The following is a 24,565-nucleotide window of genomic DNA, read 5'->3' on the forward strand; positions in this document are numbered from 1 at the left end:
CCTCTAATCGCAGCACAACATCACCAGGCCCTGTGCAACGTAGGTGCCATGTCAGTACAGCTGACAGGACTGGGATTACATTGACAGCTTGTTTCAAACACATGGCACACTGACAAAAGATACACATTTCCTCAAGGGTATCATTGTTTGGCATTTCACAAAACAGAACAAAACCTCGAATTCCCCATGGGGAAGATTTGGGATTTTTAGTCAGTTATCAAGAAGCAACATTTTTGTGTGCGGAACTTGGAGGCTTCTCCTACCAACTTAATAGGCTGGAATTCCTCGTGCTTCAAGCAGAAGTAACTGGGGAGCAGGGTGAGGTCTGTGCAGCCTGATGGGTTGCAGGCTCTAAAAACTTCTGTGGGACAGCTCATGCTCTGACATTACTTCTGGATTCCTTTGTTGGTTTTTTTATTTGGCTTTGTTTGGGTTAGGTTTTTTTTCAACCTTTTCTGCAAGGCTAAAAGACTAAAATAAAGACTAAATAAAGACCAGAATCCACAGCACACTGCAGCCACTGAAGAACAGAGCACCTGATTTTCAGCAGAAACACAGCCAACAAATATAAGCATTCACATATTGGATTATGTTCGATAGTAGTTGTAGTTAATAATAAGGCATCACAACAGGAATCCCCCGGTTTTACCCAAGGCCAGCCACTTACTGTTGATTGCTGAATAACAAGAGTTTGCCTCTAGTAAGCACTCTGGGGCTCAGATACATACCTTAATGAAATCTCAGGGGAGGAAAGACGGTATTTTGTTGTGTTTTTCCTTAAGGAGTCATGTCTTTTGTGCACCTTATTAAAAAAGGTCATGGATTAATCCACATGTCCACGTTTCAGACCAAAATTGCTTATTAAGATCTTAGTTTTTTGTGTCTCTAGGCTCACATTTCTAAGTCTAGGGTTTCCACACGCACAGATAATAAAATCAATTAAAAGATACAGGTTTCTCACAGTTGATTCCTGTTTGAGCAGCAAGCATTCATCTGGATGCACACAGAAGGACAAGGAGCCTTCTCCTGCATCAGTTCAGTGTTGATCACCAGTAGGATCTGAGGAATCAGATAAGCACTTCACAGGGTGCACAGATCCTTGCTGTGTGAAGGGTTGAAAGTCAATTCCTGAATGCAGTAAGAGCTTGAACAGAATCCAGCCTTTTTTTCTTTTTTTTTTTTTTTTTCTCCAAGAGCTCCCTCCACTAAATTCACAGGAAAATGCTGGAGCTGGGTCCTCACATCTTTGCTGAAAGAGCCAGGTATTTTCCTCCACTGTGCATTCTACAATAACAAGGACAAAGTTCTATGCCAAGTGCACTGCACCAGACCCTGTCAGGCTTTCAACCTGTTCAATTAACTATATCAAATCAAACGATTTCCACTGGAGCACAGGGAGGCACTTCTTTTTTAGTGAAGGCTATTCCCCTGGCAAACCTCGAGCAGCAGAGGGCAGCTGCTTTAGCACTTGAGCAGTAAAAAAAAAAAAAAAAAAAAAAAAAAGGCAGCTTTGGATTTTATTTTTATTGTAATATGGGGGAGCCTCTTTGCACTCTGCAAGAGGCTCAGCTGTCTGGGCTGGTATTTCCACAAACAGAATCATTTTCAAAGAGGGACATGACAAACGACGCCCTGACAGGCTCATTAGCAGAGAGGGGAAGCTGGGGGTGAGGACCGCAGGTCTGCGCCCTCCGGAGCGCTGTGGTCGCCGATGGCAGGGGAGGGCACCAACGCCGGGATCCCGCCGGGATCGAACCCTCGCACCGCCGGGCGCATCCCGGTGCCGGCGGGGCCGTAGCCGGTGCGCCGGCGCCCCCTCGAGGCAGCGCCCGGTACTGCAACCGCGGGGCTCTGCGTGCTGTGCGAAGGAAGAGGGGAAACCCGTAGCTTTCCCAAGGGCATCCACAGAGGCCTTTCCGAACACCAGCTCGGAGCCACTGAAGTGTTGAGGTACTGTAGGAAAGTCCTGGAGGCTGCAGGCGGCTGTTTGCCCAGCCGCAGCGGGGGAATTTGGGAGGGGTCAGCTGAACGGCCGAGCTCATCTGAAGGTCATGCCTTGAGTCCTGGCTGAGGGTCTGGGGAGTGGAATGAGAACACAGCTGAGAACACAGGGCTGCGACAGATAGGGTTAATCCATTTGTCAGAGACTTGGTGCAAGAGCAGAGTTGTTGTCTACATATCTATTAAAAAACAGAGACCATAAAGAAGCTGGAATCACAGCATAACTGATGGAGGGCGTCCGGCTTGGGAAGAGTCACAGGGTATCAGGCAACGGCGACACACAGGGGTGAGAGAAGGACACGACGTATTGCAGACTGACCAGATAAGAGAGATTAAATACACACTTAGAATCACAGAATCATTAAGGTTGAAAAAGGCCTCCAAGATCATCGAGTCCAATCTTTGACCAAACACCATCATGTCATCTAAGCCATAGCACTAAGAGCCATGTCCAGTTGTTTATTGAACGTTTCCAGGGATGGTGACTCCACTACCTCCCTGGGCAGGCAGCTCATTCCAATGCCTGACCACCCTTTCAGTGAAGAAATTCTTCCTGATGTCCAAAACAGAAGTCAAACTCTCATTCATGGCTTCATTCAGGTTCAGATTCCAGGGGGGCTTCCTTCTGCATTTCACCGTGAGGTTAGCTGTGTTATTAGACTGAGGAACACTGCCAAATAATTATAAGATTACACTAAGAGTAAATCCCCATATCATGAATAGCACACGCTGGCAAGTAATAAGCTGAAATAAAAAGAATCAGCTCTAGCTGCTCGCTGATATCACAAACACACACCCACTACGCAGTAAATTAATTCACTTTTTTGAAGTGAAGAACTGTAAGGTCCTCTAACAACTCCTCCACCTAATCACTCCAGTTTTCCTCATCTAAGTTTTCCTTACCTACAACTGAGCCATAAAATTGACTTCATAGCTGCAGAGCAAAGGTGACAAATACTCCTTTCCCATCAATAGCACAAGTAACCCGAAAGGAGACCCTGCAATATCTCCTATTTTTTTCCTGGTTCCCACCAGAGTGGGATCCAGAACTTCTGAAGTGCTGCAGGAAAGCCTGACTTGATGGGAAATGAGAGCTCAGCAGTACTAACCATCAGTTTAACCAAGCTGGAAAAGTAAGTTCCAGACTCCAGAGATACAGCAGAAGTTTTAAAACAGCAACCCAGAATGCAACCTAATGAGACTTCAGTCAGGGCACAACACTTGGAACCAACACAATTCATGAGAAGCCCTAAATATTCAATGGCCAGTTCTAAACTAAGGACCTCATCCTTTGAGTGGAAGGATTTCAGACCATTATCCACTATACTGAAGTCATGGCTAGGCTTCGCGAACGAAGATTTGGGATACTGAAGTAGTTTAGCAGTATTAATCAAGTGGGGAAATAAAAAAAAAAGGAAATAAAGAAGGGCCATCAGGGTTAACAACACTGCATTCTGTGGCTTCAGGCTACTTCTTGAAGGTCTTCAAAGTAACAACAAGGTGCTTCACCTTTACCCTTTCTGGATAAAGGGATCCCATAACCTAGTGATTGATCAAGGAACATGGTAAAGTAATAATGTAATCACTAACAGTTAGTGATGGATCCAAAAATGCATAGAAAAAGAACATTCTAAGAAATAAAATGAGAGGGTAGAACTTCGATATTGGGCAAAATGTTAGAATTTTAATAATAAAGTAATCAAACCCCCTATAAAGCAGCTAAAGAAAAAATAGTTGATAAAAAGCATGCTTTGTCAAGATCATGCGAAGGGTCACAAAAGAAAAGGTAGACAAAGAAAAAGGTGAACATAAAAGGGGTGTTTTCATAAAGTCTTCTCTTGGCTATACTAAGTCCATTAAATTCATCTGTTTGGAGGCATCCTTTGCCTCTCTGCTGATTACTTCAGCAGTTTACTCTCTTACCCTTGGTTTTAGAAATTCCACTTAAGCTGGATGCCTGAATCATCTAAGATAGATGGGTAAGCACCCAAAGATTAAATCAGTAGCTCATAAGGTTTTTGGCTCTGTCAGTGGATCACAATCAGTGTTCAGTTCTTCTTGCACATATACTGTGCAGCCTTATCAGCAAACTAGGAAATATCATGAAGCTTTACAATATGGACTGAGAATTCCTGAAATAGGCTTTGCTAAGACATTTGATACAGTTTTCCCTATTTTACCCTAATTCACATTTTTAGATCCCTTCTGAGTAAGAAACAGAAACTGATTTTGAAACTGGCTGCCATGGTGAGAGGTTCTGGTGGTGCATTTTACACGATATTGATGTGAATCAGAGTTCTGTAGAGAATAGAGTGGATCAGGTTTACGAAAACTGTACAACAAAGATCTTTCCAAGTGGAATGGTAAAACATGATATGATCTCTAGTTAGGAAAAATTAGTAAAATAAATAGAACAAGATTAAATTAAAAATGAAAAAAACCTTGTGTTAGAGGGAAGGAATAATCCAATTATCATTGCATGTATAATTATGCAACATTATTTCCCCAACAACTGGTAGCACATGAGCAGTAAGTACTGAGAAGCAAGTAAACACTGCTTCAAAGGAAGTGCAGTAGACCTCTTTCTTCTGTCCCCTTAATACTCATACTGTAAGAGTACAGAATTCATCTAAGCTAAGTTGACAGGGAATTTCAAATTTGAAGCTAAAGGACAGGAATTATATTTTTCAGTTCAAAGATGATTTGAATTCTGTGCTCTACATCAGGGAGGAGTAACAGCTATAGCAAACCTGGCTACCATGGCTCTTACTGAATTCTTATATAGTAACAGATGAAGGAAAAAGAGGCAGCTAGAGTGCAATTCACTTTTGAGTATGCTGTAGAGCAATTTTTTACTGAGACCATGAGATCTTCCCAGGTAGTTAACAGTGGAGAGAGCCTCCCAAGGAAAAGCAACCAGACCCACAAAATATACAACAAGACAGAAAATGGTGTAAAACATTCATCAGCTACTTGCACAGCAGATCTCACAGCTGATAATGAAGCGGGAGAGTGGAAGCTTCATTCTGAATTTAGTAGATATAGAATTTAGTATGTCATTGGCAAGCAAGGCCAAAAATGCCTCGTCTGTTCTCAATTTCCCTTTCCTATCAAACAGAACAGATGATATTATCACTTCTTCCACATGGGATTTTATGTAACAAATAATAGTATCAAACACTCCCCACTGGTTTGTGCACAGAGAAGAAAATAGCTCCATTTCATTACTAATTGATAAACTCCACAGATTAGTTTTCACAGAAAAGACAATTGATCAGAAAATAATCAACTATGTTAATACTTAAATTACAACTCCCACAAAGTGTTCGAGTGCCTCATTGTCCCCTTCTCAACTGCAGATGAGTCTTCCTGGTCAAACCAGATCTCTCATGAGCCATTATAGTCTTGTGTCCTGTTGTGGAATTTCGCTACATGTTACATGAGCTACAATCTGATCACAAAGCAAAACCCAGAAACCATTGCTGAGACATAAGAGAATATTACTTTCATACAAAATTTTCTGTATCAGTAGGAGGCTGAATAATGAAAAGAAGAATTCCGCTTTTCCAACTTCTTTCAATTCTCCACTTTATAAACACAGGGTTACATTAATATATTTCTGATATTATTTTCCATGCAAAAAGAACAGTTGCTACATATTATGCAAACAGGAGCCTTATCCCAGCACCTATCACTCTTTGATGTGTTCTACATGTTAAAAATTTGAGAGCAACCAAGTATGAAACAAGGAAAACTCTTTAGTCCCTTACATTTTCCAACATGAGCATCACAGTTCCACAAAGAATGCTGCAAATAGGTCTGACCTTATCCAGGCAGCAGAATAAAAGCTCTCTCCAGGGTGAAGCAGAGATTTTATTTTATTTTTTAAACTGCAGATGGATGTAGTCAGGATTGATCTGACAGCCCACCAACCAACATTGCTATTAAGACCTCACAGAAGGAGCATGGAAAAGTGGCATAAATAAGGACTGAGGGTAAGGCTGGCTTAAGCTTTGCACCACAGAGAAGGGAAGGGCTTCACAGAGATGGCTGGAGATGGAAGTTGCTTCTGCTATCCACTATCAGATGAACACTGCTTGGCAGAAGGCATCTATTGTGCTGAAGAGCACTATCACATGCAAAACAAGGAAAATAATGAATACTTTATTGGAAATTACCTCAATTTGGATACAATGAAGGTGCTTTCTGAGATATAGGACAGTGCTGAAGAATGTTCAAAACTTGCTACAGGTTTGGGACCAATCAAAGAAAAACATGGTAAGCAAAAGTTTAACAATGCTTTAAAGGAGGCTTAAGTACTTCCTACAACACCCTGACCTGACCCAGGACCTTCTTTGCTTGGTACCAATCCTACACTTGACCATAAAGACTGCTCTACCAATAACAGCCTAGAGGGTAGGTTGTCACCTGGTTTTAAGGGACAATAAAACGATGTTCAATAAAATAATCTAAGAAAAGGTGCCAGTTTGTGTAGTCTTTACTGTAACTACAGTAGGATTTGTGAGAAGACTCTTGTGGGACAGGTGTTAGGTAACAGAACACCTACAGAGGCCACTTTGTAGAACACCACATTTTGCTTCTTGCATCAGTCCTCACATTAGGTGCATTATATCACTGGCACAAGAGATATTTTGGATCAATATGATATGCATTAATAATGGAAGGAAGAAAGACAACAACAGTGGAATCACTTGCCAAGGGAAGGATCAGGAAGTGACCAGAACTTGTTCCAAATTAAATAGACTGTTAACGAGAAGTCTCAGCTGCCTCAAGAGACACCTTTTATATACATATCACAATGCATTTGACAACACTGGAATCTTTATCTCTGTTGTACTGAGAGCAAAACATATGGCAAAGGCTGAACACAATCAAGAGGTCATAACACAGTGAATAAACCCATCTGGTTTTGGTCACCCTTCCTGTCCCAGAGCTAGGAGTGACATCTAGGCCTCCTGTGCTCCACTGCACACCTTTTATCCCCAAGTCACTGCACTGGTTGCACCACAAAACTCATCTGAGTTCCAAGAAACAAAGGGCAGAATTAAATTATATATGTTCTGAAAATTTTATTAAAAGAAACCCCAAACTTTCTCTGTATGGAGTAACTTTTAGACCCCAAGGATTCAGTGTGCTTCCAAAGAATGCCAGAGTAACCTGAAACAGAGCCATGATGTCTCCAAATTCCAGTGTAGTATCTTAAACCATAAGACCATCCCTTCACCAACATGCTAAATAACTTGAGCATTTTATGTGATATGATAAACTCTAACATCTACAAAGATATTACTTAAGTGAAAAAATTAATCAATTGAGATTTTAAAAGCATGATTTTATATAAATTTCATAAAAATATGTCAATAAAGCTGATTTAATGCAAGCATCTTTAGAGGTCATAGAATTATAGCCAGATTTTAAGACTATTTGCAGCAGGTTTTCTGTAGCAGTTCATATTTCACTTTCTGAGCTGCTGTTTGGTATTTAATGGTTATTCAGAAGTTCTGGGCCCTTCTAAAACTAAAATGAGGTTTTCTTGAGTCCTGTTTCTTTCCTCCTTAAAAGTTTAATTTAAAAAGGTTTGAGTCTTTTCAAGTACCTCCTATCAAATTCTCTCAATTGGACCAAGGTACCTCTTGGGTATTACTCTGACAGAATGAGGTTTGTTTAATGATCATAGCATTAAAACCTCATGCTCTGAAGACATGCAGTACATCGGGGAACATGGTGTAGAAATAAAAGGTGAAGCAGGGTTTCCTTCCTTCCTCCCTCCTTTTCTCCTTCCCCCCCTTTCTTTCCTTTCTTCCCTTCCCTTTCCTCCCTTCCAATAGACATCCATAAGGCATTCCTTGGACATCATCTTTATTACTTTGTCAATGGACCATTTGCCTCAAAATGGTTATTCTTTGGTCGTTCTATGCCCAGTCTTGTTTCTGTTAATTGTGAGACATTGCAAAAATCTTCATTTGTTCCAATGGTGCAGAATAAGACCATTAAAGAACAACCCATCTCTCTAGAACTCCCCAGTCATTTAAAAGTATTGCTGCCCAGCAAATTCAAAGCCACGAATGCAAACAAAGTGAGCTCCTTTTTTCAGGTTTATCCCCTGGAACTCATCAGTATAAAATCAGTGTGAAACTTGGCAAATCAGTGCAACTTTTTATTTCTCCTCCTACTGGTGTAAACTCCAACACCAGCTGTAGAGCTTCCAGTGACATGGCCCTACCATGACATTGCCTTCTTGGTTGTACAGGCCACTGTCATCTTCGTTCCTCCCTTTTCACAGTCTTATTTTTCCCATCACTGCTAATTCCTATCAAATGCCCTTAGATCTCACTCAGTATTACTCCCTCAAATTATTTTGGTTCTTTCTCTGGGTCCAACTCCATGAAGAGTACTTCTGACCTGTTGCTGAATAAGTCAACCAAATGTTCTACTCCCTGAATCCAAGCATGGTATATGCTTGGATACATAAGAAATCTGCCCATTTCTTATTAGATCTTTCCATATTTAATTATGCCTAACTGGCTGCAAAATGCATTTCACTGGTTCTGAGGTACTCAGTAAGTACTTAGCAAATCATAGGACCATGGAAGAATTTAGATGGGAAGGGACCACAGAAGAATATAGATGGGAAAGGATCCCAGCAGATTTCTGGCCCAACCGCCTTCCTAAAACAAGGTCAGCTATGAGATCAGATCAGGTTTCTCAAGGTTTTATCTAGCTAGGGCTTGAAACCTTCCCAGGACAGAAACTGAGCAACCTGTTCCAATGCTCGACTGTTCTCATGGGGAAAAAGTTTCTCTGATGTTCATGCTCAGCCTCTTGTTTCAGCTCAAGTCTGGTGTCTCTCACACATCACTGTGAAGGGTCAGGTTTCATGTTTTTGACAACCTTGTCCTACACACTGGGGGCTGCTGCCAGTCCCCCCACCCCACCCTGGCAAGCTGCCTCTTCTCCAGACTGAACAAGCCCAGCTCCCTCATAGAATCATAGAATCAGCCGGGTTGGAAAAGACCTCTGAGATCATCAAGTCCAACCCTTGATCCAACACTGCCGTGGTTACTAGACCATGGCACTAAGTGCCACATCCAGTCTCATCTTAAAAACCTCCAGGGACGGAGAATCCATCACTTCCCTGGGCAGCCCATTCCAATGTCTGATTTCTCTTTCTGTAAAAAACTTCTTCCTAATATCTAACCTAAACCTCCCCTGGCACAGCTTAAGACCATGCCCTCTTGTCTTACTGATAGTTGCCTCAATGGTCACAGGGCAAGTGCTCCAGCCCTGAGCATCTTGTTGGCCCTCACCTTAACTTGCACTGGAGATCCAAGGACTGTAGTCTAAAAAGTGCAGAGTAAAAGGGAATAATGACTGTGCTGGATCAGGTTACTATGTTCCTGTTAATAGTGCCTATGATTCTGTCAGCATTCTTTGCTGCCAAGGCACAACACTGGTTCATTTCATCTTCCTCACTATCAAGACCACGGGTCCTTTTCACCAAAGCCGCTTCCCCACCCTCAGCCCCAGGCTGAGTGGGGTGCAAGAGGCTCAGCCTTCCCAGCTGCAGAACTTTGCAATTGTCTTTGTTGAATTTCATAAGGTTCTTCCAGCCTGTGTCTGGTCCCTATGCCTAAACGTCTATGGATGGTCCCTACTCTTGAGTCTATAGACTGTTACCTCCAACTTGCTGTCATCTGCAAATCTGATGAGAGTATGCTCTGTCCCATGACATCCTCAAGATCACTGTTAATATGAAGATTTTTTTTCTTACTAGGTAAGTTTCAAGATGAAGCATTTTTTTTCTTACATATCTGAAGCTGTTCTTTGTCAGAAATAAAAGGTACAAAATTTCTGCAAAGAAAAGGTCATTTTGGGTTGCATTTTTGTCCCCATCTCAATAAACTGTAATCAGCAACTAATAGTCTCAAGTAAATGCCACATTTTTCAACACTTACGGTTAACAATTGTTAGATATGTTTGCCCAAGATTATTTTCCTGGCTTATGACCATGTGTTAGATTTTATCTTCAAATAAAGTTTAAATCTCCTTTTCATAAGAACTTTCTTCAAGTTCTTTTCCATCCTATTTTCCATCCTATTTTTCTGTATCAAAATAGCTTGTAAAGTCATATTAATTCCTGAGAAATTTTCAAAAGTCACATTATTTTTCTGTAGCCATATCTGGGAACAGTTACACTATCTTGGCTTCATCTTCATATTAGTTTCCATGCTCCTTTCTGAGCTACAAATCCACTGTTCTGTACCTTTATTAGAGTTCAAATAATCAGAGTCATGGGGACCAACAGCACTGGAAAGATCGTCCTGAGTTAATGATTTCAGTCATAATACTATCACAATATACTTTTATAAAATCTATACAAATATCAATCATGTTTCTTATTTGGTAGTTGCTGAAGTTATTTTCTTTCCTGCAGATTTACTTTCTAAGACTCATACAGATATTTTCCTTTTTCCTCTTTTGTCTAAAGTAAGAAAGATTGATCTCAATTCTTTTTCACAGAAGTCTATAAAGTTCAAAGTTTTGCACATCTGCAAGGAAACTACAAGGTTTCCATCTATGTTTAAGTTGAAATGAAAACAACTTCTCCCTTAATTCTAGAAACAGATAACATGATAGTAAAACTATTAGAAAATATTTTAAAATAGCTTAAATTTCTTCTGGTAGTGCTCTGGATGCAGTCAGCTCTGTACACATGGGTGGAGACACAGACTACATTCCTACAGACTGCATTCAGCAGATGGTGACTGAGAGGAAATAGGCACAATGGTTATGTAGTAAATCTCAACACCTACCAAACCAGTACAAACCAGCTCTCACATGTAAGTGTGTATAGGTACTCATGGCTACATAGTAAACAAATATTGGCAGTTTAGTTTGCCATGTTTGCAATCATTCATATGTTATCAGAAAGAAAATAGCAACAGGAATCAAGGTAAAATTTGAAACACCACAAGTACACATATACGAACAGATACTGACTGAAACACACAATGTTAACAATGCATTAGTGTTAAGACTGAAATTTTATGTAAAACTCAATTCTCTGCTTAACATTAAATGTCTGAATTCCAATTCCAAGTTCGGTATACTACCACTTCAGAGAACAAATTAGTGTACCACATTAAGTTTTTTACAGATTAATTACTGTCTGGTATATGAGTAAAAGTCCTATTTAACTCCCAAGTTATATTTGCTAAACTGATGTCTGTTCAAAGTGGTCAGCTAAAAGACAACTACAGCACACTGAGTAGGAGTTGACAAGTCAAGCAGATCAACAAAATCAATATTAACTTCTAAAGAAAATAGGAAAATAAAGTACAACTATGCTTTTAATATATTCTTTTAACAAAAGACACCAAGTTTTGAAGGTTTGGAGGTCCTGCATGTATTTGGGGGCAAACCATGATAGAACAAACAAATATTTTTTAGACTAGACAAGGAAAGTTTGTGCAACTGGGAAACACTCTATCCAGAGAAGGAAAGGCTGTGAGAAAGAATGGTTGGTTGTACTCGAGCCACATTTGGGACAGGAATCAGTTTTGTTTGCTGGAAATAATAGTTTAGATTGATACTAGGAAATACCAATTTTAAAGGTCATAAAATATTGGAATAGAGAGATGCAAAAATCTCCTCCATTGCAAGTTTTCCAGAACAAAGTTAGACAAACATCTGCCAGAAATGAACTTGCTGTATTGATCCTACTTCAGGTCTAGGGAGGGGCGCAGTTGGGCTTGCTTCCCATCCTACGTGTTAAGGACTCTAAGGTTAATTTTTATTTCTTTTTAAAGAGAGGAGGGGACACAAAAAAGAGTATGAAATCAAGGTGAAACACCTCAATGAAAAAGAAGATTTACATAAATTACATTTTTCCCCATAGGATGTTTCTTAATGTTTGGGTTTGGAGGTTTTTTATTTATTTGGAATGAACAGGGTGGGGCCTTTACCTGCATACAAACTGACTTCTTTCCTTCTTATATTGACCCTGAGTAATGTGAAACTTATGTTTTAGAGAGATGGGGAAATCACCACATCCTAAGAAAGCTGGAATATTCCCCCTACTCCAAACCTTGCAACTCTCTAGTCATCCAATCAACAAAAAGCCCTCAGTGCACAGTCACAGTCTATTAAAAGCAAAGTAAAACAATTTGCCACATTTTAAGTAAGTAAAATATTTCTGATAGTGCATACTTTACCAGTTATGTCATGCTGTTTGAATGACTCACTGTAGATTTGATACTGATTAGGGCAATGTTTCTTCAGCCATTTGCAGACATCCTGCTGGGTCCATAATGCCACAGGCTTGGTCAGCTTCACAGTCCCGGACTAGAAATACAGAATGAAGAGTAGAAATTATGTTTAGTCTGCACACAAGGTTCAGAAATATTTATCTGTGACATCCATATACAATATTAAAATAATAAATACAAGACAGCAGTTGCTCTGACTGGCAGATATTTAATAATCACCAGCACGTTACACAAGACCCAGTTATTCAAATACATCACGCAGGAATCATACACAGTGAAAGGTCCTTAAAGATTATTTTGCATTGCATACATGTTCCTGCATCACAGAAACATACTGCACCTTGTCTTACTTGAACTACAGTTTAAAGAGTGACCAAGTGACAACAGTTGAAGGGCAATAGATACACACTTTGAAGCCTTCAAACTCACAAGAGGGATGTCCATTTGTGTCCCAACTTGGATATAACCATGGAAGACCAGAAATATCCTCAGGTCACGCATGGTCCTCAGCTACAATTAGGAAAGACCTTGCAACAAAGACCTTTAGTGCAAACAAGCCTAAAGACTGGTTCTGCCTGGGAAAAGGCCAATGGAGATAGAGCTGGGGATATTGGTTCATAGTGAGCATTTCAGTTGACATAGTTTAAGTGATGTTTACAAGCAGTTATAGTTTTTCTGCTTTCTCTTTACCTTTAACTCCTACTATCACCTTTATATGAAATAAATATGACTCCTGCTTAAAACAGTTGCTCCTTTATAATAAATAATAATCTTAAAAAGAATTCTGTAGAATACTTTCCTGAAAATTCAGTTTTATAATAGATGAAGAGTTTATATATAAACATTCATAAATTGATTACATTATTATATGTACAAAGTCACATTTAATTTAATCAAACAATTCACCTTTGCACATACACTTTTTTTAACCCTACAAGAATGCTGAGTTCTAAGCAATCTGAACTGCAGGGACTTAAAACCTCTTGTTAAAGGAGGCAAAACAACAAAAAAAGAAAATATATTCTAAGTGATTTAATCTTTTTTTTGCAACACAGCCTGCCTAGGAGACTAAGAAAATCTTAAACAGATGGGTGGTTATTACCAACAATAAATGTTTAACACTGGACATTGCTGATGTAAGTGGGTGTGAACATTAATGTATTCATTTACTTCATTATTTTGTCAAGGAACCGACTCCAGGGAATAAAATCAAAGTGTCTCTGTTTCCATGTTATGCATGCAGAATACTGTCCTCCAGCTCCCTAGTGGTGTAGAAGGTTCAAGAAAAGTTTTACTATGCAAATTTGAGGTGAAGAGGAATGTCATCTCAACCCATCTTCTCTATTAGGACTCATGGCAGATTCCTCCAATATTGCCAGCCAGGGTTTATCCCCACATTTACACGGATGTGCTCTGTCAGACAGACCTTTTCGAAGTTGCTTTGAAATTTTTCATTACTGGAAGCCCTAAGGACCAAAGCAGTTTTAAGCCAGTGCTTTGTATGTCCTATCAAGTCCATAAAGTACGTCATGCAAAGATACTAAGTTTAGGGCCAGGGAATATGGCAGGCCTAAAAATCCAGCAGGAAAACGTGTCTTGAATTTCTCATGTCCAATTGTCCGTATGTCTTTTATATTGCCTATGTAGAAGTTAGATAAACAGCAGGAAAATTATGGTTGAATATATAACACAATGCACATCCCCTAGCTCAGTGTTTCTGATGAATTTATTTCTTCAAATCAAAAAAAAAACTAACAGGCATCATCCACATTTAGAGGTATCACAGTAATGCAAAAAACCACTCCAAATAATCATTCTCATCTTGTGCTGCCACCCACTAACATAGAGCAGGCAGAAGCTTGACAGACCTGGCATCCACAGAAAAAGAACCTTCCAGAGGTGTTGAGGGTGTACTATAACTAGGACAGCCCTTGCTCTACCTCTGCCCTTTCTGAGAAGCTCATCAGTCTTCCACACATACAGGAACCCCCATAGGTCTGGAGAAGGGGCAACCTCTGTAGGGAGAGCAAGTGCCCTGTAACTCCTCCAAGCACCTCACGCAACTTGGAAGATCAAAGGCCCCTCTTTGAACTTCTCTGGCCTGCTTGTTAGTGCCATTTGAGCCAGAGAAGAAACTGAATTTCAATGAAGAGCCCAGTCTTATGGTATCAGTTAGCTGATTTTTATTGCATGCATATATAAATGCGTGTCCTTCACAAATACATCAAAGGAATAAACAAGTAAAAATAGCCATATAATGCTAACAGTCTCTCTGATTTCATAGAAATCCCTGAACAACAGGGTCAAGACTTAAATGTCTATCTTTATATGAGGTACTGCTTAAAGATATTTCTTGAGCATTGGAATTTCTGAAGACTAAAGAAAAGTCTGTCAGCCCTTGAAAAATAAATTGTTAATGGGCCTTTCTTGTACATCATAAAAATACTTAAATGACAAATATTTGTATACAAATATGTATAACTAGCTATAGATTTGCAAGCTATTTATTCCGAGCTGAAAGTACACAAGCAGTGCCAATGTTTGTTTTAACTGAGAGGCTGCTCTTTTCAGTTCAGCAACTATTGTCCTCTTAAAAGGTATAAGCACCATCATGTTAAATAGCTGAAGAACAAGTTTATCAACAATTACAGTACAAATTTAACACACCCCTCTATGGCCATGGAACTGAAATATGGTTTCAAATGTAGCTTTTATGCTGTGCAATATACACTGCACTGCAAACATACATGCTGACTTCTTGCCATCCAGCGTTCAGAATTATGATAGAAACATGTTGCACTTAAGCTTATAAATGCAGTCCAAAGAGTACATTTTTACATTGACACCATCAAATATTAGGTTTGATTTTCTAATTCATAAGGACTTAATGAGCTAGAGAAATACATGTGTTTATAAGCAATGGTTCCAAAAACAAAATCCCAGTAAACCAAGGAAAATTACCCTTACCATAAACATACCTACTAAATGAGTCCTCTGCCATTAACTATATGTAAACTACCTAGACAGGTGGAAAACACACTATGTTTTTCTTTATTTCTGTTTTTCAGCTCAGTCAAACAATAGGCCTAAACTGATTAAAACAAAATAATACATCAAAAATTGTCTTTAGACTCGCCTTCCCTTCCATTTTCCTGGCATAAACACATCATAAGACCACCTTTGCTGGCAACCCTTTAATAGTTTTAATCCTGCCAAACACTATGCCAACTCATGTGCAAGATACAGATCTAATGAGAATAAGTCTTCAGTATTCTCATCTTTTCTTGTATATTTGAAGGAAACCCTGTTTCTTCAGGATTTTGTGACAAACTCTTCAAAATTGCTGACCCCAGCTTTTATTATGTGTATCTGAAAGTATAAAAATGACACCCAAGAAGAACAAAAAACTACTATATTTACTTCTATGACAAAATTTCACACTCTCCTTGTTCCATGGTGCAGAGAAGACAGTATTTAAAAGCATCAACCCAAAAATAAATAAATAAATAAATCGAAACTACAGCCTGTGCATTACAAGAGAGTGTATTTCAGTGTTTAGAAGAGCATTAGCAACCAAGCCCTGCTATTCCTAAGCAATGACGCACAAGTTATCTCTTCAGCCTTTCAGGTGCAGTTTACGAAGCCTGCCAGTTTTGAAGGTCAATCTATTCACCAGAATTTCTTTGTTTTTATTTATCATATTTTACTCCAGAAAGAAAGAAAGGCTTCTGTATTACTGAGTGACAAAGGGTTCAACCTCATCATTAAAACTATTTTACATACTATGAGACAAGTTATTTAAAAGAGCTTCTCAAACTGTAACATTTTGTGTATTTACAAGCGTGGTCAGATTACAAAATCCAGGGATTGTGGAGATTAGGGTCCTCAGTCAAACAGGGCTGCAGGTCTGCTAGAAGAAGGCTGCCTCATACAATTTGTAACATTCAGTTTGCCAGCATACTGATTCTGACATATAAGCAAAGTCAATGAATATTTGCATTCAAATTTACCCAAAGTCAGACCTTCCAGTTTCTGTATGAAACAGATGGATAAAAGAGGCACTGCTGAAAGCATTAAGGCAGATTCTGCTCCCACATACATCTTGAGACACTCTGCTCTGGAGTTTCCAGTTTAACTAGAAAAAGACAAAGCAGAACCAATTTTGTTGCAGCGGTGTTGGGCAAAGGACTGTCATGGTTTAACCCCAGCTGGCAAGTAAATACCACACAGCTGCTCATTCACTCCCTCCCCCGGTGGGATGGGGAGGAGAATTAGGAAAAAAGTTAAACTCCTGATAAGAGATAAGAACAGTTTAATAAGTGAAACACAGTAAATATAATAAAGCTAATGATAATAGTATCAATAAAAATAATAATTGTAATTAAAAGGAAGAGGAGAAAGAGAGAGAAAGAAACCCCCAGTACAACAAGTGATGCCCAAAACAATTGCTCACCACCTGCTCACCAGTGCTCATCCCATCCCTGATCAGCCCCTTCCAGCCAACACCCACCCTAGTTTTTGTACTGAACATGACATCCTACAGTATGGAATATTCCTTTGGCCAGTTCGGGTCAGCTCTCCTGCCTATGCTCCCTCCAAGCTTCTGGTGCAGCTCCTCAGAGACAGAGCATGAGACACTTAAAAGTCCTTGACTTGGGGTAAGCACAGCTTCACAACAACCAAAATACCAGTTTGTGACCAACATTATTTTCGTATTAAATCCAAATCACAGCACTGTATCAGCTACTAAGAAGAAAACTAAGTCTATTCCAGCAAAAATCAGGACAGGACACAAACAAGGCAAGGCTGCAAGGAAAAGCACCATCATATATTAGACCAACAGTGTGGGTTCTGCCTGCTGCGTTTCAGACACAGAAATCTTCGTACAGAGTAGATGTGGGTACAACTGATTAATTTTGAACCATTATGTTAAATCAGTCAGGCACTTCGAGGGAAAAGGGGACTGAGAGCTGCAAGGGGAGGTATGAGAAGAACAAAGGAAGGAAGCAGTAAGGTTGTTGCCACCTAGCAGGGATAGGGAGAGCAAGATGAGTGGCTGTCACCCTGAGAATAATAGAGTCAGCTGGGGCAGGAAACATTAGAATGTGTCAGAAAACCATTTATGTGTGTGTGACCAGAGAGACTGGAAGGAATAAAATGAGATTGTTTCACGCATGAAGTTGAGAAGGAAATATTTGTTAAATCAAAACATAATGTCTTCTACAAGCAAAGTATAAAGGGCCAATGATATATTTAAAAACTAGAAAAATAAAATTTTATGTGTATCCAATACAGATACATAAAGCAGGGAACTTAAACTACACAGTTCCAAGAGCCATCTAAATTATTATCAAATTTTTCAGGCTGCTCTGGAAGCAAGACTAACAGCATCATCTTCATCGTTTTATGCCAAGAAGCAGCTGGAACAGGAATTTCAAAATTTCAAAGAATTTCGAAAACATGATTTTTTTAAAACATGCTTGGGTTATATTTCTAAAGCTGAGAAAATAAGAATATTTTTCATATATTCCAAATTACTTCTCCAACATTAAAGTGACTATACAGAACTCAGAATCAACTGGCTAACATAAATGCTGGCTTTGAGTTCTGGAAAGAAGAGAAGAACCAGGCTTGTAAATGTGTTATCTTAAAATATTGAAAAACCTGGAAAGGACATATTTTGGTTTAGAAATACACTTTCTCAGGTAGTCAAATAGTTTATACGTACAGATTTTTGCAGTAAAGACAAATGAAAATTACAGTAATAAGCAGACACGCCATAAAAAACCTGAAACCTCTGTTGTATTGGGTTCCCATCTGTGATGCTGAGAATTGTAATACTAAGAAGAGATGAAAGTGACAAACCAAAGGAAACGTGTTTATTAAAAAAAAAAAACAAACTAAGGGAAATACTGTAGGATTTTATGTTGATAAAATAACTCTTTTATGTTGATAAGAGATTAAACGTTTAAAACTTTAATTGGATCAGAAATTCAAACAGTCCATTCTAATTTATTACTTAAGTCACTGTGAAAAACAAAAATTCAGCATGGCAAATATAATTTAAAAAAATCATTGCAATTTAGTTAAAAGCACACTTTAAAGGCCAGCTTTCCCCCAACTTTGATTTAGTCCAGACATAAACCCTAATGCCACCCAGAAAGGACTAAAAGAGAGACACTACGGTAGTTATCATGCAAATCATACACCTATGACTCATCAGCCCTCAATGTCCACTTTAAATGAAGCCTGTAGAGACATGGGAGACCTAACAAAACTCCCAAATTGTGCTGGTGTGGTCAGCTTGCACCCTGCATTCCCTGAGTTGCAAGCTTGTGTCTCACATTTGCAGTCCAAACTTACTTGTTCCACATGGCAAGATGCAAAAAGCAACTTGTTGGCATAACCTGTTACCTCCTGAGCATAGCAAAGAGCACGAGCAAGACTTGGAGGCTCTGCAGCTCCCAGGGCACTCACATCCACGCAGCCTGACACTCAGAGCGTTGCCACCAGAGCTGGTGCTGGAAGCAGCACAGAGCCCACAATCCCAGTCCTTCCCTCGTCTCTCCCACACGTGCCGTCCTACATGTGGTTTGGTCCGCTGGCACATTGTGCTGCCTCATATCAGGGTCCACACACAGGATCCCACAAAAGACAAGATCAGTTACAAGTACACACAAGAGGGTATTATTTGCCACCACTGGTCAGCAGAAGGATCGGAGCTATAATGCCTTCTGGTTTATCTAAATCCACATTCTAAGAATATATTGGGTTTTTAAGAGAAGCAACTTGGTGCAGCCAGCTCACTGTCTCTTGCAGGAGCACAAATGAAAAGGTACCCAAGGATCCGGGAGAACCACATCCTCAATGACTCCAAGTTTATTCAAACACCCTTGAAGTCCCAGGAGAGAAACTGGATCCACAGAGATATCACTGCCCCCCTCAATTCAGTCACTGCACAGATGGGGACAGACTTCTGACATTGTGGGGGAGAGAAGAGTTAGAGAAGGAGATGAGGACACCTGAGCAGCACCAGCTCAGGCCTCCAAGCACTAGGTGAACAGGATCAGGAAAGGGAAAGACTGGAGACTGGCAAGGAAGTCATGGAAGGTACAAAAGAAGTGGAAAAGGTCCTGTAAAGTAGATTTTCTACTCCTATCCTTCCACTTCCTGGAGGAAAGGCAGAGGAACAAATGCTGCTTCTACAAGAGCCTCCCTCCTATGGTAGCAGGAGCACTCCACAGCCTCCCATCTCTCACTAACAGTTTCCTCCTTTTCACACTGCCAAGGCCCCAGTCAGTCAGTGGCTGCTCTTTGTTGCCTCCAATGCACTGCTATAAATGGCTGACCCTGCCAAGACAATGCTCTGACAGTGTTTAAAGACAGTTCTGCATAGGCAGAAACTTCTACCCCAGGGTCTCAAATCAGTGTAGCACCACCACTTGCTTAAAGACTGGTGAAAAAGAGGGAGGTTTTACCTGGCTTTCAAGCAACTCTGGGATTGACCCAATCCAGTACCTTCTGTACTAGCGCCACAAAGAGGTGTACTGCAGACAGGCTGCAAAGGGGAGGTGGGGGGATAGGAGAAACAAATTATGAAATATAATGAGGCTGTCACAAGTATAAGCATCAAGAGGAAAGGATAAAGTTGTCCAAAAAGATATCACTGAGCATTGTCCTAATCAGGATAAAGACAGTATCAAAACACTAATAAGGTGACATGTTTCCCATGAGAGTACTCTCTTTCAATGAGATATCCCACTCTGAAAGCAAGAATCATGACTGGCAGAGGTCGATGTTGATATAAATGGCAGTGGTACTATGAGTAAACTGTGAAGAACTGAAGTGTCAGAATGAGAAAGGAGAAGACAGAGCATTCCTCAGCATTGTCAAGAATCCTGCCTGACATCATTCTAATTGCTATCAAAAATCATGAAAGCCACAACTGGAATAGACAGGCCAACAATAAAATCACAAATAGGGCCAGGAGTACCATCAATTTTAGGTTTTGACAGCCAAATCCAAATCAAAGAGTGTAATCTTTTAAAATTCACTTCATCTAAAAAACCTGCATTTTTAATCTTGCCAAACTAAAGATCCATTTCACTCACCGCAAAAGACTCCTTCCAGTCCAAAAATTAAATATGTGCTTTTGGATATTTGCCAAGAAAATGCAGAGAGGGAGAGTTGCTCTGTCGGGGTGAGGGTTCCTACTTCGCAAGATATGTCAGTTGTTTGATACTTCATTGATGTAGCTCTGATTCCCCTTCTCTACCTGAGACAATTCAAACCTGTCCAAGTCTGGCTCACTATCTTATATCACAGACTACAGTTGTCACAAGTAAACACAAATCCTCCTGGTTTTCGAAACAGAAGCTTACTCTGTATCCTGTATAGATCTGGAGAATAATTTCAGTTCACACAGCAGGTGCCCTGTGCAGCTATGAAGAGAAAAGGTTCCTTCTTGAACTTCTCTAGCCTGCTTCTTACTGCTACTCAGGCAAAGAAGAAATAGAATGAATTTTAATTAACAGTGCTGGATTAATAGCAACTTACAACAAGTAATTAACTACACTTTACTACTAGCACGTTTACTGCACTTAACCATCCATCTCAGTAAAAATAAAAATTCAAGACATTCACCTTCGACATGGTACACATAACTTGCAGGTTAGCTCATCTTTTATCCTGTCTCAAGGACTAAGTACTACACCCAGTATGAAGAAGATTTATGGCATAAGTCTTCATCACAGAATACTCTGTTCAGACTGGTAGCAGCCACAAGAGAGTGCCCCATCTTGGAGAAAGCTATAAGTTCAAATCCATTCAGGTACATACCAGAAAGCAAACAGGAATATGTAATAACTAAAACAGTGATGAAACGTAGCTCCCTGTTTCCCAGTAGTTTCTCCTGAACTCAGAAATTCTGTCAGAGCAACTGAAATTGCAATTTGAGAGTTCGGTATTTGTAAAAAATATTTTCTCCACATCTAGATTAAAATAAAAACTAAAAAAATAACCCAAAACCTACCTGTAGTATAAAATCAACAATTACAAATGAGTCTCCATTCCCATTTTTGCTTTTTTTTTTTTTAAACCAATCCTGGCACCTCTGCAAGTTACGTCTTAGGCAGTTACATCTACAGTTGAACTAAATTGAGACTGCTTATCAGGAATTCCATTAATATAAATACAAAGCAGGTATATAAGTAGGTGCACTGATTTTCTTGGAATTTCTCACGTACTTATTTAAAAAAGGTCATGTAGAAGAATTTATTACCTAAAATACAGCTTGTAGCAGTAACAGAATCCAATAGCCAAACTAGACTGGAAAAATGCAACTGAGGTTGCAGAGAGCAGTACCATTTCTAGAGATTTTACGTAATGCTAGAAGCAACACAAATGTTTCTAAACATTCAGGATATTCTAATAAAAAGACTGTTCAAATACAGGCTAAGCCTGACCTCAGAAAGATGTACCTATGAGTGTCAGTAGGGGTTATGTGATTTTTCTGTGATATGTTTTTTAAAGAAATACACATCTATGGCACAGTATGGCTTTTGCTGAGGCAGTGTACCTTTCTCTTGCCATTAATGATACTGATAGATTTTTTTTTTTTTATTCTTGGTATTTACTGATGGAGTTACCCTGACATAGTAAATCTGTCCAGCACAGACCACACCTCAGTCCTTCCATTTTTAATTACAGTATTCTGCCGAGAAGATACTCAACATGTCACAACCTCGGGTTTGAGTACTCCCTGTGTATTTTTTAATAGCTGCTGTGTGTCAAGAGGTGAAAGGTACAGTCCATTTTTTCATCTTAAAGACACAGACAGTGAAGCAGTTCTATATGATAAGAGCTATAAAAGAAGCTGTTACTTGAGCATTAGCAAGTAGTGAGGTTAATTCCACCATTAGATCAACAACAGTACATTTGTAAAAGGAGAACATCTAACATCCTGAGAGGATCTTAATCCCTATTAAATAATGACAGGTTGCTTTCTTACAAGGTTTACTCCTTCCAAGTGAATCACATTTTTGGCACCTTTGTTTCCAGCAGATGTGCCAATTAAGAGGCTTGTAGTATAAGAAGTAGTATAACCTTTCCATGCCAACTTTCAGTCTTTATGGATAGGCTCATTCATATGCAGAAGGCAGGTGCAGCAGCCAAAGCATTTTATACCTTAACAGCAATCAAACTTTTCTAGATATCTTTGCCAGTCGACTCTTAACTATGTTCTCTTGAGCCAAGTACATTTTGAGAACAACTTCATAGGCCAGACGTGTACATGAGTATGAGTAAGAAAAGGTCTCTGAGCCTCAGCTGACAGGTCAGCCCCTTGCTTCCCAAGAAGACATTGCTTCCACTTTCAGCAAAAGCAGGAGAAAAAAGGTAAATGTTAATAGAAGAGGCAGATTAGCCTAACCATCAGATTCATGCAATAGCACTGCAATGCCTGTATGCAGAAAGTCATAAGGTATTTCTCAAATAAATATCTAGACAGCAGATCCATTACTTTTCAAAACAAACAGGGCACTTTTGACGTCAATGTAATTTCTTGCTAATTACTTTTGAGAAACTAGTCTTTTCCCCTAATAATGGAATTCCTTTATTCAGTTATCATCCTTATGAAGTCCTATATTCATAAAAAGAACTTAAGCACTACAATGTCCAGTTATCCCCTTTCTTAGAGAAAGCAAAAAGGCCTCAAACTGAGATCCACAAAGGCCAGCCCCTCCTGCCTAGGAAGCAGCCCAAGCTAGCCAACAAGAAGATACAGAAAAAAACCACAGAGCACAAGTTTCATATTCATATCAAGGCCAGCCCAGGCCAGCAGGAGACATCTCTTCTCACTCATAGGAAGCATCTCTTCTTGTAGTACAGCAAATAAACTTGAAAGCAAAAAAAGGGTCAGAAGTTTGTCCTATAAAAGGAAACAGAAGGAGGTAACAGCAGCACTCTCTCTGATCAAAAACCTGGATTTGGAGCTATAAAGCACACACAGATGGGACTTGATTCAAGGGTAGGGGCAAGAGGGATGAGAGGGAGGAAATCTACGTCCTAGGTCAGGCCATTCATGACCTGATCATAGGACCTGATCCCATTCATAGGACCTTCCCAGGAATGTCCAGCAGGCACCACAGGGAGGCTAAGCAGGGCAAGAATGCCAGTGAAGATTTGCATCTTCACTTCCAAGTATCCCTAGAAAATACACCCCAATTACAGCCCAGAATGTCCCAGTAACATCTTCCTATGAGATGTGAGAATGCAGAAATGTGGCATTCAGGCTTTCAATAAAAATATTACGCCCACCTGGCCTAAATACAAGGAACTTGGGTCATAAGATGAATGTGAGAGAAGGGCTGAGAGAAGGTAAAGTAAGCATAGTGAGGAATGATATTTATCTGCTGTAATGTGTTGAGTGCATACAATATATATCCTTTCTGGAGAGAGATCTGTGAAGGGATAACTAAATCAATGTGCTGGGAAGATAAAATGGCCCTGAATAAGAACTAGAAATATTTTAATTAGATTTCTGGAAGGAACTCGGTTCCCTTCTCTTTCCTGGACCATTTGCTTGCAGTTGAAGATTACATGAAAAATTCACGCTAATCCTTCAGTTTCTGTTTGCAAAGACCAGTAGTGTCAGGCAGTGAACAGCAGGCAGTTCTCAAGATTCACTCCAGGGGCAAATTCATCTCACAAGCCAAAATTTAACTCTTGGTTAAGTAGCTGATGTTCCATAAGACCACGACATAAAACCACACATAACTTTAAGCATCTCAAATTCCCTGTTAGGTCTGCCATCCTGTTCTGCTGCCCAGATCAGGGCTTTTGGCTCAAGAGCAGCCTTTGGCACGTGATATTTTTACACAATTAACACATTTAACTTCTTTTCCTTCAGAGCTGGCATATTTTCTGAATAATAAAAAATGCAGACAGGTCCAGTAATACTCCAATCACATTAATAAGGAAATCATTTTTATGCAGCTTTTTATATCCATCCAACTACTGATGAATAAATGACTCCAGGTAAAACTCACAATTGCATTGATTCATTTAAGCCTTTCTAAGAAGCATTACATTTAGAAATAAGCTCATTCCTATCTATCCAGAAACAGCAGGTAAAACTACAAAGTTAATATGCAAAAGAAAATTTAAAAATCGCAAATGACTTGACAAATCTGCTTTGCAGTTTTATTTTAGACCACGTTATTGCAGTGCTTTAGAGGTCAATTGCCAAATTGAATTAGTCTGCTATATATTCTCCA

The 24,565-nt window shown here is 39.6% G+C and overlaps 1 protein-coding gene across 5 annotated transcripts in view; it reads right to left on the reverse strand.

The window, feature by feature from the left end:
• SAMD12 (sterile alpha motif domain containing 12) overlaps positions 1-24,565 on the reverse strand; it is a 177,698-nt gene that overhangs the window by 120,045 nt on the left and 33,088 nt on the right. For 4 of the 5 annotated variants that reach the window (XM_051778508.1, XM_051778506.1, XM_051778507.1 and 1 more), the window contains exon 3: positions 12,237-12,366. In XM_051778508.1, the coding sequence (XP_051634468.1) occupies positions 12,237-12,366 (130 nt within the window). Of the gene's footprint in view, positions 1-1,565; positions 2,076-12,231; positions 12,367-24,565 lie in introns of those variants that run through there. The other variant, XM_051778505.1, reaches the window with a different exon arrangement.

The sequence above is a fragment of the Manacus candei genome, unplaced genomic scaffold, assembly GCF_025592945.1.
Source record: "Manacus candei isolate 608988 ecotype Guabito, Panama unplaced genomic scaffold, ASM2559294v1 h1tg000013l, whole genome shotgun sequence".
NCBI classification, from domain to species: Eukaryota; Metazoa; Chordata; class Aves; order Passeriformes; family Pipridae; genus Manacus; species Manacus candei.